This window comes from Gopherus flavomarginatus, chromosome 8 (assembly GCF_025201925.1).
Source record: "Gopherus flavomarginatus isolate rGopFla2 chromosome 8, rGopFla2.mat.asm, whole genome shotgun sequence".
Classification (NCBI taxonomy): domain Eukaryota; kingdom Metazoa; phylum Chordata; order Testudines; family Testudinidae; genus Gopherus; species Gopherus flavomarginatus.
The window spans coordinates 66,587,433-66,600,914 of record NC_066624.1 but is presented as its reverse complement, the minus strand read 5'-3'; the positions used below and the strand labels follow the sequence as shown (position 1 = coordinate 66,600,914).

Below are 13,482 nucleotides of genomic sequence, written 5' to 3'. Positions count from 1 at the left end.
TTGTGAAGGAAAGCACTATAATCCCCATTTTTTTTTACAGATGGGGGACTGAGACACAGAGAGGAAAAGTGACTTACCCAACATCACATAGGCAGTCTGTGGCAGAGCAGGAACGTGAACCCAGGTCTCCCCCAGTCCTAGGCCAGTACCCTAACCACTGGATTATCTTTTAATGTTTAAAATAAAAACACATTTTTGTTCTACAACCCTCTATGTTAGCACAGACAATAGGACATAAATCTCCCTATCAACAAACTGAGGAAAACAGCAAGGTGTGCCCTTATTCCTTGTAAAGGAGCCTGTTTCAATGACGCTGATCAGTTGTTTTACTATTTGCATGCTCCTCTTCTGAGTGATTAAGCTAGATTTTTAGCTTTTACATTTTTCTTTTAAAAACTTGCCACACTGGTCCTCCTCATCTGTCAAGATTAGCTAGTTACAAATATATGGCTGTCATAACAAAGAGTTCATTTTTTCACCTCACATTCATTGGCACCAATCCTGGGGAAGTTGTAGCTAAGGGCGAATGGGGGGATCCCTCCCAACAGCTAGTTGAATTCCTCCAAAATCTGACTCTGCTAACCAGGGAAGTAACCTGCACTGAGAGTCTAAAAGATTATGGTCCTGAAGGTAGGGTTGTTGGGGCTATTTTGACTAGCCATAAAAAGGACACTCAAGTTTTTCCCAGTTATTGCTATGGTCCAGGACATGTTGGGCATGGATTGGACTGCTCCCAACAAGAAACTGCAATCCCTTAGATCCTTCAGGTGACTTTATGCCCTCTCAAGGAATAAGTCTGATGCGTTTCTCTGTCCCTAAGATTCTGACTTTCCTGTTATACCCCAAACCCATCTCTTCTTGAGGGCCACTTCCTAGTGCTTGTTAAATTGGCAGGGCAAGCTACTGATATTAGAGTAACATACTAGAGTGTTTGGGGTTCTCTGTGCTACATGGCTTATGTGGCCAAGACCTTGGTAAGATGATTACAGAAATTGGCGTCTGAAGAAGATATTGAGGCTTGTTCCTTCTGTCAAGTAGCCTCTTTTTTTCTTTTTTTTAAGACTTTTATTTGTGGTGTTATGCAAGCTTTTTTCCACAGTATGGCCATATGTTACCACCTTCCAGGTGTTGTGGCTGTGAACTTGAGCTGATGATCTTGCATCTAAAACTGCCTTTGTCTGTCTGTCTTTTGAGGGATAATGGCCTAACGCATGTGAAATCTTCAAAGAAAAGCCTGACTTTATTAGTCACATATCCAGATTTCAGGATCCCAAGCCCTGCTGTTGAAAGAAAATAGCCCTTTATCTCCTTTCAGTACTCCTAATTCACTCAGTCTGATTATTTTAGGAACAAGAGAGGCCAACCCAATTCTAGTAAAATTTGGAGCTAGCCTGCATGTTTCTGCATTTTCTGGGTTCTGTGATGGTGTATTTGAACTCATTGCTGTGAGCATGTTTTCATACAATACATGATCTCCCCAGCATTAACTATTCAGCTGTCATTACCTCCTTTCAAATTTTCTCTGTCCGGCCTATCCCTGCCTCTGGAGCTGAAGTCCTCTATTATTATGGTGGTTAATGAATAAGAATGTCCACCAAGGGTCACCCTGAGTTGCCTCAATTACACAGGGCACACATCTGTCTGGGTGGCGTGACCCCTTTTGGCTGCAATATAGAGTGGGCCTTCTGGGTTCTGACAGAGTGGACTATTCCAGTTAAACCTTTGTTTAGAATGCAGTTCATCCCTAGTTCTCCTGGGACCTAAGACCTAGACATAACATATTCAAAAAGATGTTGCTTCATTTGCCTCCCCACCTGATTCTGCTGGGAGAGGAAACCGTCACCACAAGACTCCACTCTGGTAGTAGGGACAAATTGTGACCAGATTCTCAGCTCTGGCAGCTTGAGGATGGTGCTCTTGCTTGTGGCCCTATAAATTGGAAGGTCAGTTCTATCTGCTGGGAGAGTGAGGGAGGAGGGTCAGGCTCTTTACTGTAGTGTTCCTTGTCTGGACAAAATAGTGATTAAAGCTGTTCCCCATTTCCTCCCCAAGGGGGTTTCCCCATTCCTCTTGAGTCAAGAAATTTTTTTCTTCTCATTGTGTCCAGCCCCATAAAAATCAGAAAGTTCATACATCTGATGTGAGAATGGTTTACATATCTATCTCAGAAGAATTGTAGAGCTTAGAAAGTAAATCACTAACTGCCTTTGGAAAGTATATGCTCACTTTTCCCCTAACTACCCATCTGCTCTGTCTTCTGGCATTGAACATTACTGTTGGCGTTCCCACTAAGTGGGCTGGCATAAAGAAATATTGTAGAAAGAAATTATTCTTTCTTTTTTATTTTTTTCCTCCAAATTCGTATATTCCAACCTAGATACCTCACCATATTGCTGTGAATAGCAGTTGAGAACTCTTGTCTGATTTTAAGAGTTAATGTATTTCCTAAGCAATACAGATTCTCTAAATGAGCACGGTCGGCCAATCTAATTACCTCTACCTCGATATAACGCTGTCCTTGGGAGCCAAAAAATCTTACTGCGTTATAGGTGAAACCGTGTTATATTGAATTTGCTTTGATCCACCGGAGTGCGCAGCCCCACCTCCTCGGAGCACTGCTTTACCAAGTTATGTCCAAATTCATGTTATATCAGGTGGCGTTATATCGAGGCAGCAGTGTATAGGGAAATGATAGCATACGTTTTTCTTCTTTTTCTATCTTCATTTGCTGCTTGGAAAATGTGAATTTGTTATCTGGGCTGGTGCAAGGGACTTTGAGAAACCAAATTAGTAGGTTAAAAAAATCATCTTCGTCATCTGATCTAATTTCTTTTGCCTATTATAATTTTCTGTAGGGGCTGCAATACTGCTTCAGTAGTGGATGTTAATAGATAGCTTACATTATAACATTGTAGGGCCTTTATTCCCAAAAAAGTTGCAAAAGCAAACTAATACGTAACCATGTATTTTGCGTTACCACTACAAGACGGACACTTCTGAGATGTTTAACATAACATTACGCAAAGGTTTAGGACCAAAGGCTGAAAATATGCCCAGTTGAAACTTCAGTTATTAAGTAGGTGGAATCCACTTTGTGTTTTCTAATAAAGACTGTGAAAGCTGAGAAGGAAACTATTTCAGGTTATTTGTAAGGAGGAGTGTAATGCGATACAGAAAACAAATGACTGCTATTTTTAAATAGCATTATGGAGTTTAAGATCACGCCATATTCTGTTGTGTTTTTTCATCTCATTTTGGGCTAGACAGGATTTTAGTTCACAAATTACGTAACTAAAAATTTTGTGAAATAGTTTTTCTCTGAAATCCCTAAATGAGCAACTTTGTATTCCCAATAGGGCATGGGGCAGATGTGAAATGTGTTGACTGGCATCCAACAAAGGGATTGGTTGTATCAGGAAGCAAAGACAGCCAACAGCCTATCAAGTTTTGGGATCCAAAAACTGGCCAGAGCCTTGCCACACTGTAAGTTATGACCTGAGGTTTTGCTCAGATCAGAAGGGGCAAAACTGCTTGGATTCTTGATTATTTTATTCTGTTTTCAGTTGCCCTCCTCTAGGACTAGGTCTCTTCAACCATACATAACAGTTGCAATAGGGGCAGGCAATCTAGTTGGGTCAGGAAATCTAGAGGGTAAACATAATTTGATCTGAAGACCTTGTTTATCTATTCCTTGTGTAAGTTGTCCTTCCACTTGTTCACAAGCTTCATGTCACCAGAGTTCTCCTGAGCTACTGCTGGTGCCTACTTAAACTTATGCCTAATTAAACCAGCAGAAGTTACTATCCTCGCAGGGCCGGCACCAGCGCAGCAAGCAGGTGCTTGGGGCGGCCAACAGAAAGGGGCAGCACATATGGCTATTCGACGGTGGGTCCCTCTCGGAGGGATGGACCTGCTGCCAAAGAATGAAGTGACGGTGGTAGAGCTGTTGCCGAAGTGCTGCCGGTTGCGACTTTTTTTTTTTCCTTTCACTGCTTGGGGCCCCAGAACACTGGAGCCAGCCCTGTATCCTCGAGTAATAAGAAACATGTTTCTGTGTATACTTCCAGGTCCTATACGTACAGGGAGCAAAAGGCCAACCTTAAAACATAGACCCAGGCCCTCTATATAGAAGCACATAGGTTATTCTATTGGGGATGTCTGACTTCTAGCCAGTTAGTCTTTTTCTACCTCTGCTTCCAGACACGCTCATAAAAACACAGTGATGGAGGTAAAGTTGAACCTAAATGGGAATTGGCTGCTTACAGCATCTCGTGACCACCTCTGCAAGCTCTTTGACATCCGAAACCTGAAAGAAGAGCTCCAAGTCTTCAGGGGTCACAAGAAAGAGGCCACAGGTCAGAATAAACTCCATTTCATACTGCCGTTATGAGTGAATTGGGATTAGGCTTTGAGGTACAGTTAAACATTCACTAGAGATTCCTGCTTATGAATTTTTGCATTTCAGCTGTGGCCTGGCACCCTGTTCATGAAGGGCTTTTTGCCAGTGGAGGTTCCGATGGCTCTTTGTTGTTCTGGCATGTTGGGTAAGTACCTTTTTCATCAACATGGAGAAATTTAATTTACGCAGTGTTAGATATCATCATAGTAAACATAATTTATATTGTCACCACTTGAATCTTTATTGTTATATGTGCGTATGTGATATAGCCTTGCCTCATGTATATCTTTGAGTGCCTGAACATGGTAGTTTGGGGATATACTTCTACTTTTAATTTTTCCACAGAAATGCATTTATGTGAAAATCTGTTTGTGAAGATGTAATTAGTCTTGTACGGATACTAACCCATATAGAAGAGTTTCCATTTCAGTCTCATGAAGGTGGTAATGAAAGGGATGAAATTCCCAGCCTACACTGAAGCATCTGCTGGTGATGCTGTAAATATGTTTTTCAAAACAAGTATTTTTTTTTTTTTTAAGTATTTGACATTGCTCCACTGAGAGTCCCAGAACAGCAGATTTAAATGAGTGAAAAATAACTAAGGCCTAAAATGAGCATCATATAGAAAGCCATGTGCAACTGAGTAGCAAAATAAATACATATATTCTTTAAATCCCTTATACTGGGTTCTTCTGCATGATAACTGTGTGATGTTTCAGGGTGGAGAAGGAAGTTGGCGGAATGGAAATGGCCCATGAGGGAATGATCTGGAGTCTGGCTTGGCATCCTCTTGGACACATTCTCTGCTCAGGCTCAAATGACCATACCAGGTATTTTCAAGTATTTAAACAAATATTTCAGGGGCACACACAGTTTAAAATCTGGGAAAAAGCCTGAGATGGCTGGTTTGATAGCAGGAACAACCCAAATCTAAGAAAGTAAAGATGCAGAGAGAGAGACTAAGGTGTTCTGTTTGAAAAGCACTGACCTTTTTACAGCATAGGGTAGAATTAAAATCTAGCCTGTCATTCCTCTTGGCGGAAACTTTAAAATTTGAGGGCCTACCAGACCTCCATGGTCACAAAAATATCATATGGAGCTTTTGAGAGGTTTTTCTGTTGTCTTTGACAGAAAATATTTCTTCTTAAGGCTTCCTCAACACTTGCTCCATCCACTAGTCTTGTGCTAATCAGATGTCACCCTCCATCCCACAGGGGTGCTCTGAGCATATACTTTGTGATGTACTTTAAATCTTGTAGGATGGAAACATTATAAATGGTGCAACAGTTATATTTTATAAGCGGAGTGAATCTGCACAGAAGTGCATGTCACAAGAATGATAGCCCATCAGTAGCTGCTAAGAATAGCAAGGGCTATTGAAGAGGACTGGGAGTATGGCAGTCTTGTGTCCCGTCTGTCAATACAGAGAGTTCTTCAGTTCTCACAGCCACTATCTGTTAACTAAAAACAATGAGGAGTACTTGTGGCACCTTAGAGACTAACAAATTTATTTGGGCATAAGCTTTCATGGGCTAAAACCTACTTCATCAGATGCATGGGGTAGAAAATAAAGTAGGAAGATATATATACACAGTACATGAAAAGATGGGAGTTGCCTTACCAAGTCAGGGGCCAGTTCTACCGAGACAATTCAATTAAAGTGGGCTATTATCAATAGGAGGAAAAAATCACTTTTGTAGTGGTAATCAGGTTGACCCATTTCAAACAGTTGACAAGAAGGTGTGAGTAACAGTAGGGAGAAATTAGCATGGGGAAATTAGTTTTTAGTTTTTGTAGTGACCCATCCACTCCCAGTCTTTATTCAGGCCTAATTTGATAGTGTCCAGTTTGCTAATTAATTCCAGTTCTGCAGTTTCTCTTTAGAAGTGACTCCCTCCACCCACACACACTCCCATCTTTTTATGTGCTGTGTATATATATCTCTCTACTGTTGTTTTCCACTCCATGCATCTGATGAACTGGGTTTTAGCCCATGAAAGCTTATGCCCAAATAAATTTGTAAGTCTCTAAGGTGCCACAGGTGCTGCTCGTTGTTTTTGCTGATACAGACTAACATGGCTACCACTCTGAAATCTAAGTGTTTTTAAACATATTGGAATGTGAGAGTTGAGTAACTTTTTAATCATACCTGATGTTTAGTCCAAATAGAAGCCTGATGAATAAGACCGTGAAAATCTAGATAATCAAGATATTGTGATAAAATGCAGAAGTAGGAAGAGAGAATATGGCAACTAAAAATAATGAATCTCCGAACACTTTCAGCAAGTTCATATCATACTCTTATTTTGACAGCAAATTCTGGACTCGAAATCGACCTGGAGATAAAATGAGAGATCGTTACAACCTGAACCTGTTGCCAGGAATGTCAGAGGATGGTGTGGAATATGGTAAGGCTATTGCCACAAATTCAGAAGAATGGAGGGTTGGTGTCAGGAGCAAGCCCAGAGCACTTAGATACATTTCTCATCCAGTTTCTGGGTGACGTGATGAAATATAATACCAATGGTGACTGGGTAGATAAGGATTTTTTTTTTAGTGGGATAATCTCTCATTCTCCATTATGTCTAGGTCCCCGTTCCAACAATGAGTTTTCTTTTGTTCTGCAGCTCCAGGAGGTAGGACCAGCTCTGTCAATCACAGGAAGGAGGTTTGGCTCTCCCTCTGGGAAAATTCCCAGTTTGTTCTGCCTCCTGAAAACTTCAGCATGTGACTTCAAGATCTCCCACAATCCTGAGCTACAGAGCACAGGAAAACCTTTTAAATTATTGAACTGGACTCAAAATTCCTTTATCTTAAGTCTTTTCCCTCTTTTAAGGCTTTTTCTTGGCAATGTCAGGTCTTTCAGGGTTGCCCATCTCCCTTTCTGTCCCATGGGTTTGTCTTTTTCATTCAGATAATTGATTACATTGTATCCCAGAATTTTTTTAGATCAAAATTTTCCATAAATTTTTCATTTTATCTATATTTATGAAAGTACAACAGAGAATTGTATTGGAAAGCATGTTTCTTTCCCCAGTCTCTTTCACAGAAGCAGCTTTGCTGAAAGGACATTTGTTGTAATCTTATGGGTGGTTTTCCATCTCTGAATTTCTGGGTCTTATTTTAATATCTTGCAGTTCCTGAGTGAGATAAAATGTGCCCCAGCATCTGTGGAATATGTAGGGAATCTAACTGTATGCAAAAATTGTATCAAATAAGACAACTTACAGGAAAGACATTACTGATCTCAAAATCCTTGCTGAAATCAGTCTATTTGTTTTCCACCTCTAGATGACCTTGAACCCAACAGCCTTGCAGTGATTCCTGGGATGGGAATACCTGAGCAACTGAAGCTAGCCATGGAACAAGAGCAGATGGGTAAGAAGGAGAAATGATGCATGCAAGCTCATTTTCATAAGCTATTCAGCTACTGGTTGGCTCTTTCTCATACTTCTCATCTGTCATGGGGGCCTGAGGAGAGAGAAAGTGAAATGTACTAAACAGCTATGTATTTCTTTCACATTGAACTTCTCTGACATCCTGTATAATGAATGTTTTCAATGTTAAGAGGGAAATGAACAGAGTTTCCTGGTCCCCTTGCTTAAATAGAGACTCAAAAAGCTAACAAGATTTCTTCATCCTCATTTATATGCTGACTGCGCTGTTCCTCCTCACGTTCAAGGGAAAGATGAGTCAAATGAAATTGAGATGACAATCCCAGGGCTGGACTGGGGAATGGAGGAGGTGATGCAAAAGGATCAAAAGAAAGTGCCACAGAAAAAAGTACCCTATGCGAAACCAATCCCAGCACAGTTTCAACAGGTAAGTACAAGATACACAATGATACATCAGTCTAAACTGATTTTCGCCCAGCTATCAATAGCCTGTACCTGATACAACACTCCAAATTCTAGCTTCTATAGATCAGTATCCAGTGCAGAATATACACCAGACCAGTTCCAGTTCATGAACACTTGAGAATAAAATATTTGGGTAAATCTCTCCAATCCCAGATTACTACTTAAAATAGTAAGTATTTTGATTTTATATCTTCACTTCCCTTGTAGGCTTGGATGCAGAATAAGGTCCCTATCCCTGCTCCACCTGAGCTGATGAATGACAGAAAGGAGGATATTAAACTGGAGGAAAAAAAGAAAACACAGGCAGAGATCGAGCAGGAAATGGCAGCACTTCAGTACACCAACCCACAGCTCTTGGAGGTATGTAAGGAAAGTTAAACTATAGCAAATACCAACCGAGTGAGTGTGCTTGGATAAAAGACAATAACAGGAAGTGGTGGAAAGCAGAGTTAATCACTGTAGAGAAGAAAGCAGAAGTTAAGTGAAATATATGGTGCACTTCATTAAAAATTATTAAAATAGCACTTCTTAGTGTGAGTATAATTAAAAGCATTGCTGAAATAAATTGAAAATTAAATAAGGGCAAGTAAATACTGAACCTGACCACCAAACTATGAGGTTGGCTTATTGTGACACTGATGATGCGTTGACAGCATTTGAGTTAACTTTGTCCTGTTGAGTTCTTATTCTTTTTAATTGTATCTCTATTTATCAGTCAGGTTAAAAGTGGTAAAGCTTTGTTCAGAGTTTCCTTGTTCCCAAAAGTGAAATGATTGTCTGCTTTCCAGTAGCTCTACATAAATGTTTAAACATGTAATTTGTTTCTGACAGCAACTGAAGATTGAGAGACTTGCACAAAAGCAAGCTGAGCAAGTCCAGCAGCAGGCACCACCTCCAGGAGGCCCTCTGCATGGACCCCAGCCTTTCCCAGGACAAGGCCCAATGTCGCAGATGCCTCAAGGATTTCAGCAGCCCATTCCACCTCAGCAGATGCCAATGAATATGCCTCAAATGGGACCCCCTGGTCCACAGGGACAGTTTAGACCTGGAGGACCCCAGGGACAAATGGGACCCCAAGGTCCTCCATTACATCAAGGATCTGGAGGTCCGCAAGGCTTCATGGGACCACAAGGACCTGCAGGTCCCCAGGGACCTCCACAAGGACTTCAAAGGCCTCAGGATCTACATGGGCATCAAGGAATGCAGAGACATCCTGGACCTCATGGGCCCATGGGGCCTCAGGGGCCACCGGGTCCGCAGGGTAATTCTGGCCCCCAAGGTCACTTAGGACCACAAGGTCCACCTGGGTCTCAGACTCATTTAGGGCCACAAGGTCACTTAGGTCCTCAAGGTCCCCCTGGTGGTCAGGGAATGCAGGGGCCACCTGGTCCAAGAGGAATGCAAGGGCCTCCTCTTCCTCATGGAATGCAAGGAGGTCCAGGATCTCAAGGGATGCAGGGCCCTATATCTCAAGGGCCTTTGATGGGACTTAATCCAAGAGGGATGCAGGGTCCACCAGGGCCCCGTGATAATCAGGGACCTGCTCCACAAGGGATGATGATGGGTCATCCGCAAGAAATGAGAGGACCTCACATGCAGGGTGGTTTACTTGGACATGGTCCCCAGGAGATGAGGGGCTTACAGGGACCCCCACCTCAAGGTTCAATGTTAGGACCTCCACAGGAATTACGTGGGCCACCAGGTGCACAAGGCCAGCAGGGGCCTCCAAAGAACTCTTTAGTTGGGCCTCAAGGAAGTTTGCAAGGACCATCGGGACCTCCGGGACAGCAGAATCCTTCAAGGGGGTCACATCCTCCCCAGGGTCCTCTGCCTTTCCAGCAGCAGAAAACCCCTCTGCTTGGTGATGGGCCTCGTGTCCCATTCAATCAGGTACGTCTGAGTCAGCACAGTGCTGAAAGTGTTGGGAATGTAGGAAGGATATGCTGAGTATTATAGTTACACAGTATGAACCCTCAAAAGCAAGAGGTGGGATTCCAAAAGGTAAGTACTGTTGGAAAATAATGAAGCACCAGTACCTATGAGTTAATGAAAACAGTTATATAGCTTGAAACAGCAATAATAAAGATAGAGAAGGAAGGATTACTAATACTGATATATAATTAATGTCTGGCAAGAAAATATTTAACCTCAAAATAAATCCGTTATCTAATTAAGATAGAGGAGTCCCCACACTGAACTCTTGAAAACAGGGAGCCTCTGAGAAGAAAATTCTGAAAAGTTGAATTAAGCAAATTTCTCATACTTATTCTCAGCCGTACAGGTGAATTTTTTTAGGAAAATTTTTATAAACTTTCATCTAGCCATTTCTGAGAAATGAGTGTGGTGTTTTTCACAAGCCTTTTTTGTAGATTTTTTGCTTGTCTTCATATGACTAAACAGCTTCTTTTTAAACGTTAAACTGGCATGGATTTACTGCTCAGTTAAAAAAAAGTTAAGAGTCGTCTGAAATACTGTGCCTGTTCCTGAATCCCCATATGGAATTATTGTTAAGGGGTCTACTTAATTTGCAGAGAAATCACACATTTTTCATTTGTTGTTCATAAATAGCAAATTTTGCAGATATGTTACAAATCTGTGAAATTTGCTATTTATGCTGTGACCAACCCATGAAAAATGTGTGATTTCTCCATAGTGTTTTTCAAACTGCGAGCCCTGACCCAAAAGGGAGTCACAGGCCTATTAGGGGTTGTGTTATTGCCACCCTTACTTCTCCACTGCTGCTGGCGGCAGCGCTGTCCGAAGCTGGGAAATGGGAGAGCAGTGGCTGCATGGTATTGCCACCCTTAGTTCTGTGCTGCTGCTGGTGGCAGCGCTGCTTTCAGACCTGGGCACCTGGCCAGCAGCCGCTGCTCTCCACTCTGCCTTCAGAGCTAGGCGGCCGGAGACCAGCTTTCACAAATCTGTGATGTGATTTTTTTTTTTATGGCCACAGACAGGTCATGTGTACTTCTTTATGTTTATGTGGGAATGAAGGTAAAACCAATAAAGGAGCCACAGTCTCCAGGGCTTTGAAGCTTTGCTGGTTTGGTAGGAAAAAAAAAAAATTTCAAATAGAGGGCCTGATCCAATATCTGTTGAAATTAATGGGAGTTTTTCCACTAAGTTCAGCGGGTGCTGGATCAAACCGAGAGTGTGTAAATATATTTGTGTTAATAAGAAGAATGTGTGTATGTAAGTATGTGTCTATATATATTTATGGGGGAAAGAAAGGGGATGCAGGCTGCAGCTTTGTCACAGCTTCCCTAGCTGGCAGCCCTGCAAAGCTGCCTGCTTTCCATATGGAGCAGGTGTGCTGGGACAAGTCAAGCCCGTGCCCCAGATGCCAGATCAGGATGCAGCCTGGAGAGCATAGGAAGAGGTACTATACAACCCCATGGACCCCCAGCATCCCCACTCTCCACAGAAAGCTCCAGTATCTGGGCAGCAGCCCCCCTCCCGACTGTGGCTCTGCCCGCAGAATATCCTGGGGCCCATTATCAGCATATCCCAGCACTTCCATCTTTGGATGCAACCCCGCAAACCTGACTTTCGCTTATTAGCAACTGTTGAATAATGGCAATCTTTTGCTGTCCTCCGAAGGATTGCTAATAAGCAGAGTCATGTGTGTTTGTGTATGAATAAATACCCAAAACTGTTAACATTGCATAGTTAAGCACTGAGAAGTTCAGAAATGTTAGTTATACATTGTTTGCGGTGTTGATGTAGACATGTTGGTCCCAGGATATGAGACACAGACAATGTGGGTGAGGTAGTAGCTTTTATTAAACCAACTTCTGTGAGTGGAAGAGAAGCTTTCAAGCTTCCCAGAGCTCTTTTTCAGGTCTGGAAAAGGTGACCAAAGTATTGCAGCTCAATATGAGGTGGGATAAATTAAGCATAACACATTTCAGGAGACCAGTTAACATGAAGTGGGCAGTTAACACCTCTACAGTCATAGGACATAGGAGCGTTAGTCAGTTACATATTGTTTTAATGAGCCATAAAACCTGTGTGTAGTGTGACCAGAAAGAAAGTGTGAAAAATCGGCACAGAGGGTGGGGGGAGAGGGGTAATAGGCGCCTATATAAGAGAGAAACCCAAATATCGGGACTGTCCCTATAAATGCAGGACATCCGGTCACGCTACCTGTGTGTCTGCTGAGTGCATGATTTTCAGTGTCTAGCAGAGTTATGAATTTAAGTTCCTTGGCTCGTCTTTTGAAAGTATTGTGTGGGTTTTCTTTGATGATGAGGACTGAGGCGTCAGTTGTGAGGTGATCACTTTGTGAAAAGTGTTCACCCTTGAGTAGTAAAATGTTTTTGTCTTTTGTCATTTTTCTGTGTAAATTTATTCAAGAGCATAGTGCTTGTCTGGTTTCACCCACATAATTGTTGTTAGGCATTTGATGTACTAGATGAGGTACACCACATGTGATAAGCGTGTGTAGGACCCATGGATCTTGAAAGGTGTGTTATGGAGGGTATTGATCATTGTAGTAGCAGAAATATATCTGTAGGTTTTGCATCTGTTCTGGCAGGGTCTGGTGCCTCTTTGAGTTGGTTTGTCCTGGTCTGTGTTACACATTAAACTATTATGTATCAATAACAGTGATGACACTTTCAATTATTATAACACTGTCAGTGACGTTTTGTTAATACATTTTAATGTAAATACACTGTTACTGTTTAAAATGGTTGAATACTTTGAACCTAGAACATGTTTTTATGTCAGCTTCAAAATTTCAGTTTTAAATTTGCTTTCAAACCAATAGAAGGTATAAATTCTGTATATACATTCTCACTCATTATTCCCCCCACACACACTCTTATTCACATTGAATAGCACACTTTACTTCACAAGTAGCCCCATTTGAGTACTTGAAGGTATTAGATATTAGAATCAAATGGTTACAAGATCCATGAATGTTTCTGTATTTAGCATTTGGAGATCTATGAAGATGGCCACTGTATGTAACATCAAATTTGTTACTGCCCTCTTGCTGTAATTTTGAGAGTTAATATTGTGTATAATACATGGAAACCACATGGCCTCTTGGGTTTTGCAGGAAGGACAGAACCCAGGTCCCCCACCATTGATACCAGGACTGGGGCAGCAGGGAGGACAAGGCCGTCTCGCCCCTCACAACCAAGGACCTGGCCCTAATAAAGGTAACTAAACATCTTAAATAACCCTCCAAAGAGAGTAACATCCAGTGAGGTGCCT

At 41.8% G+C, this 13,482-nt stretch overlaps 1 protein-coding gene across 6 annotated transcripts in view; it reads left to right on the top strand.

Annotated features, from left to right (window-relative positions):
- WDR33 (WD repeat domain 33) overlaps window positions 1-13,482 on the top strand; it is a 99,774-nt gene that overhangs the window by 76,430 nt on the left and 9,862 nt on the right. For 5 of the 6 annotated variants that reach the window (XM_050965292.1, XM_050965291.1, XM_050965288.1 and 2 more), the window contains 10 exons: window positions 3,357-3,483; window positions 4,201-4,355; window positions 4,466-4,544; window positions 5,119-5,229; window positions 6,713-6,807; window positions 7,691-7,777; window positions 8,082-8,221; window positions 8,467-8,619; window positions 9,091-10,149; window positions 13,325-13,427. In XM_050965292.1, coding sequence (XP_050821249.1) covers window positions 3,357-3,483; window positions 4,201-4,355; window positions 4,466-4,544; window positions 5,119-5,229; window positions 6,713-6,807; window positions 7,691-7,777; window positions 8,082-8,221; window positions 8,467-8,619; window positions 9,091-10,149; window positions 13,325-13,427 — 2,109 coding nt within the window. Of the gene's footprint in view, window positions 1-40; window positions 88-3,356; window positions 3,484-4,200; window positions 4,356-4,465; window positions 4,545-5,118; window positions 5,230-6,712; window positions 6,808-7,690; window positions 7,778-8,081; window positions 8,222-8,466; window positions 8,620-9,090; window positions 10,150-13,324; window positions 13,428-13,482 lie in introns of those variants that run through there. The other variant, XM_050965296.1, reaches the window with a different exon arrangement.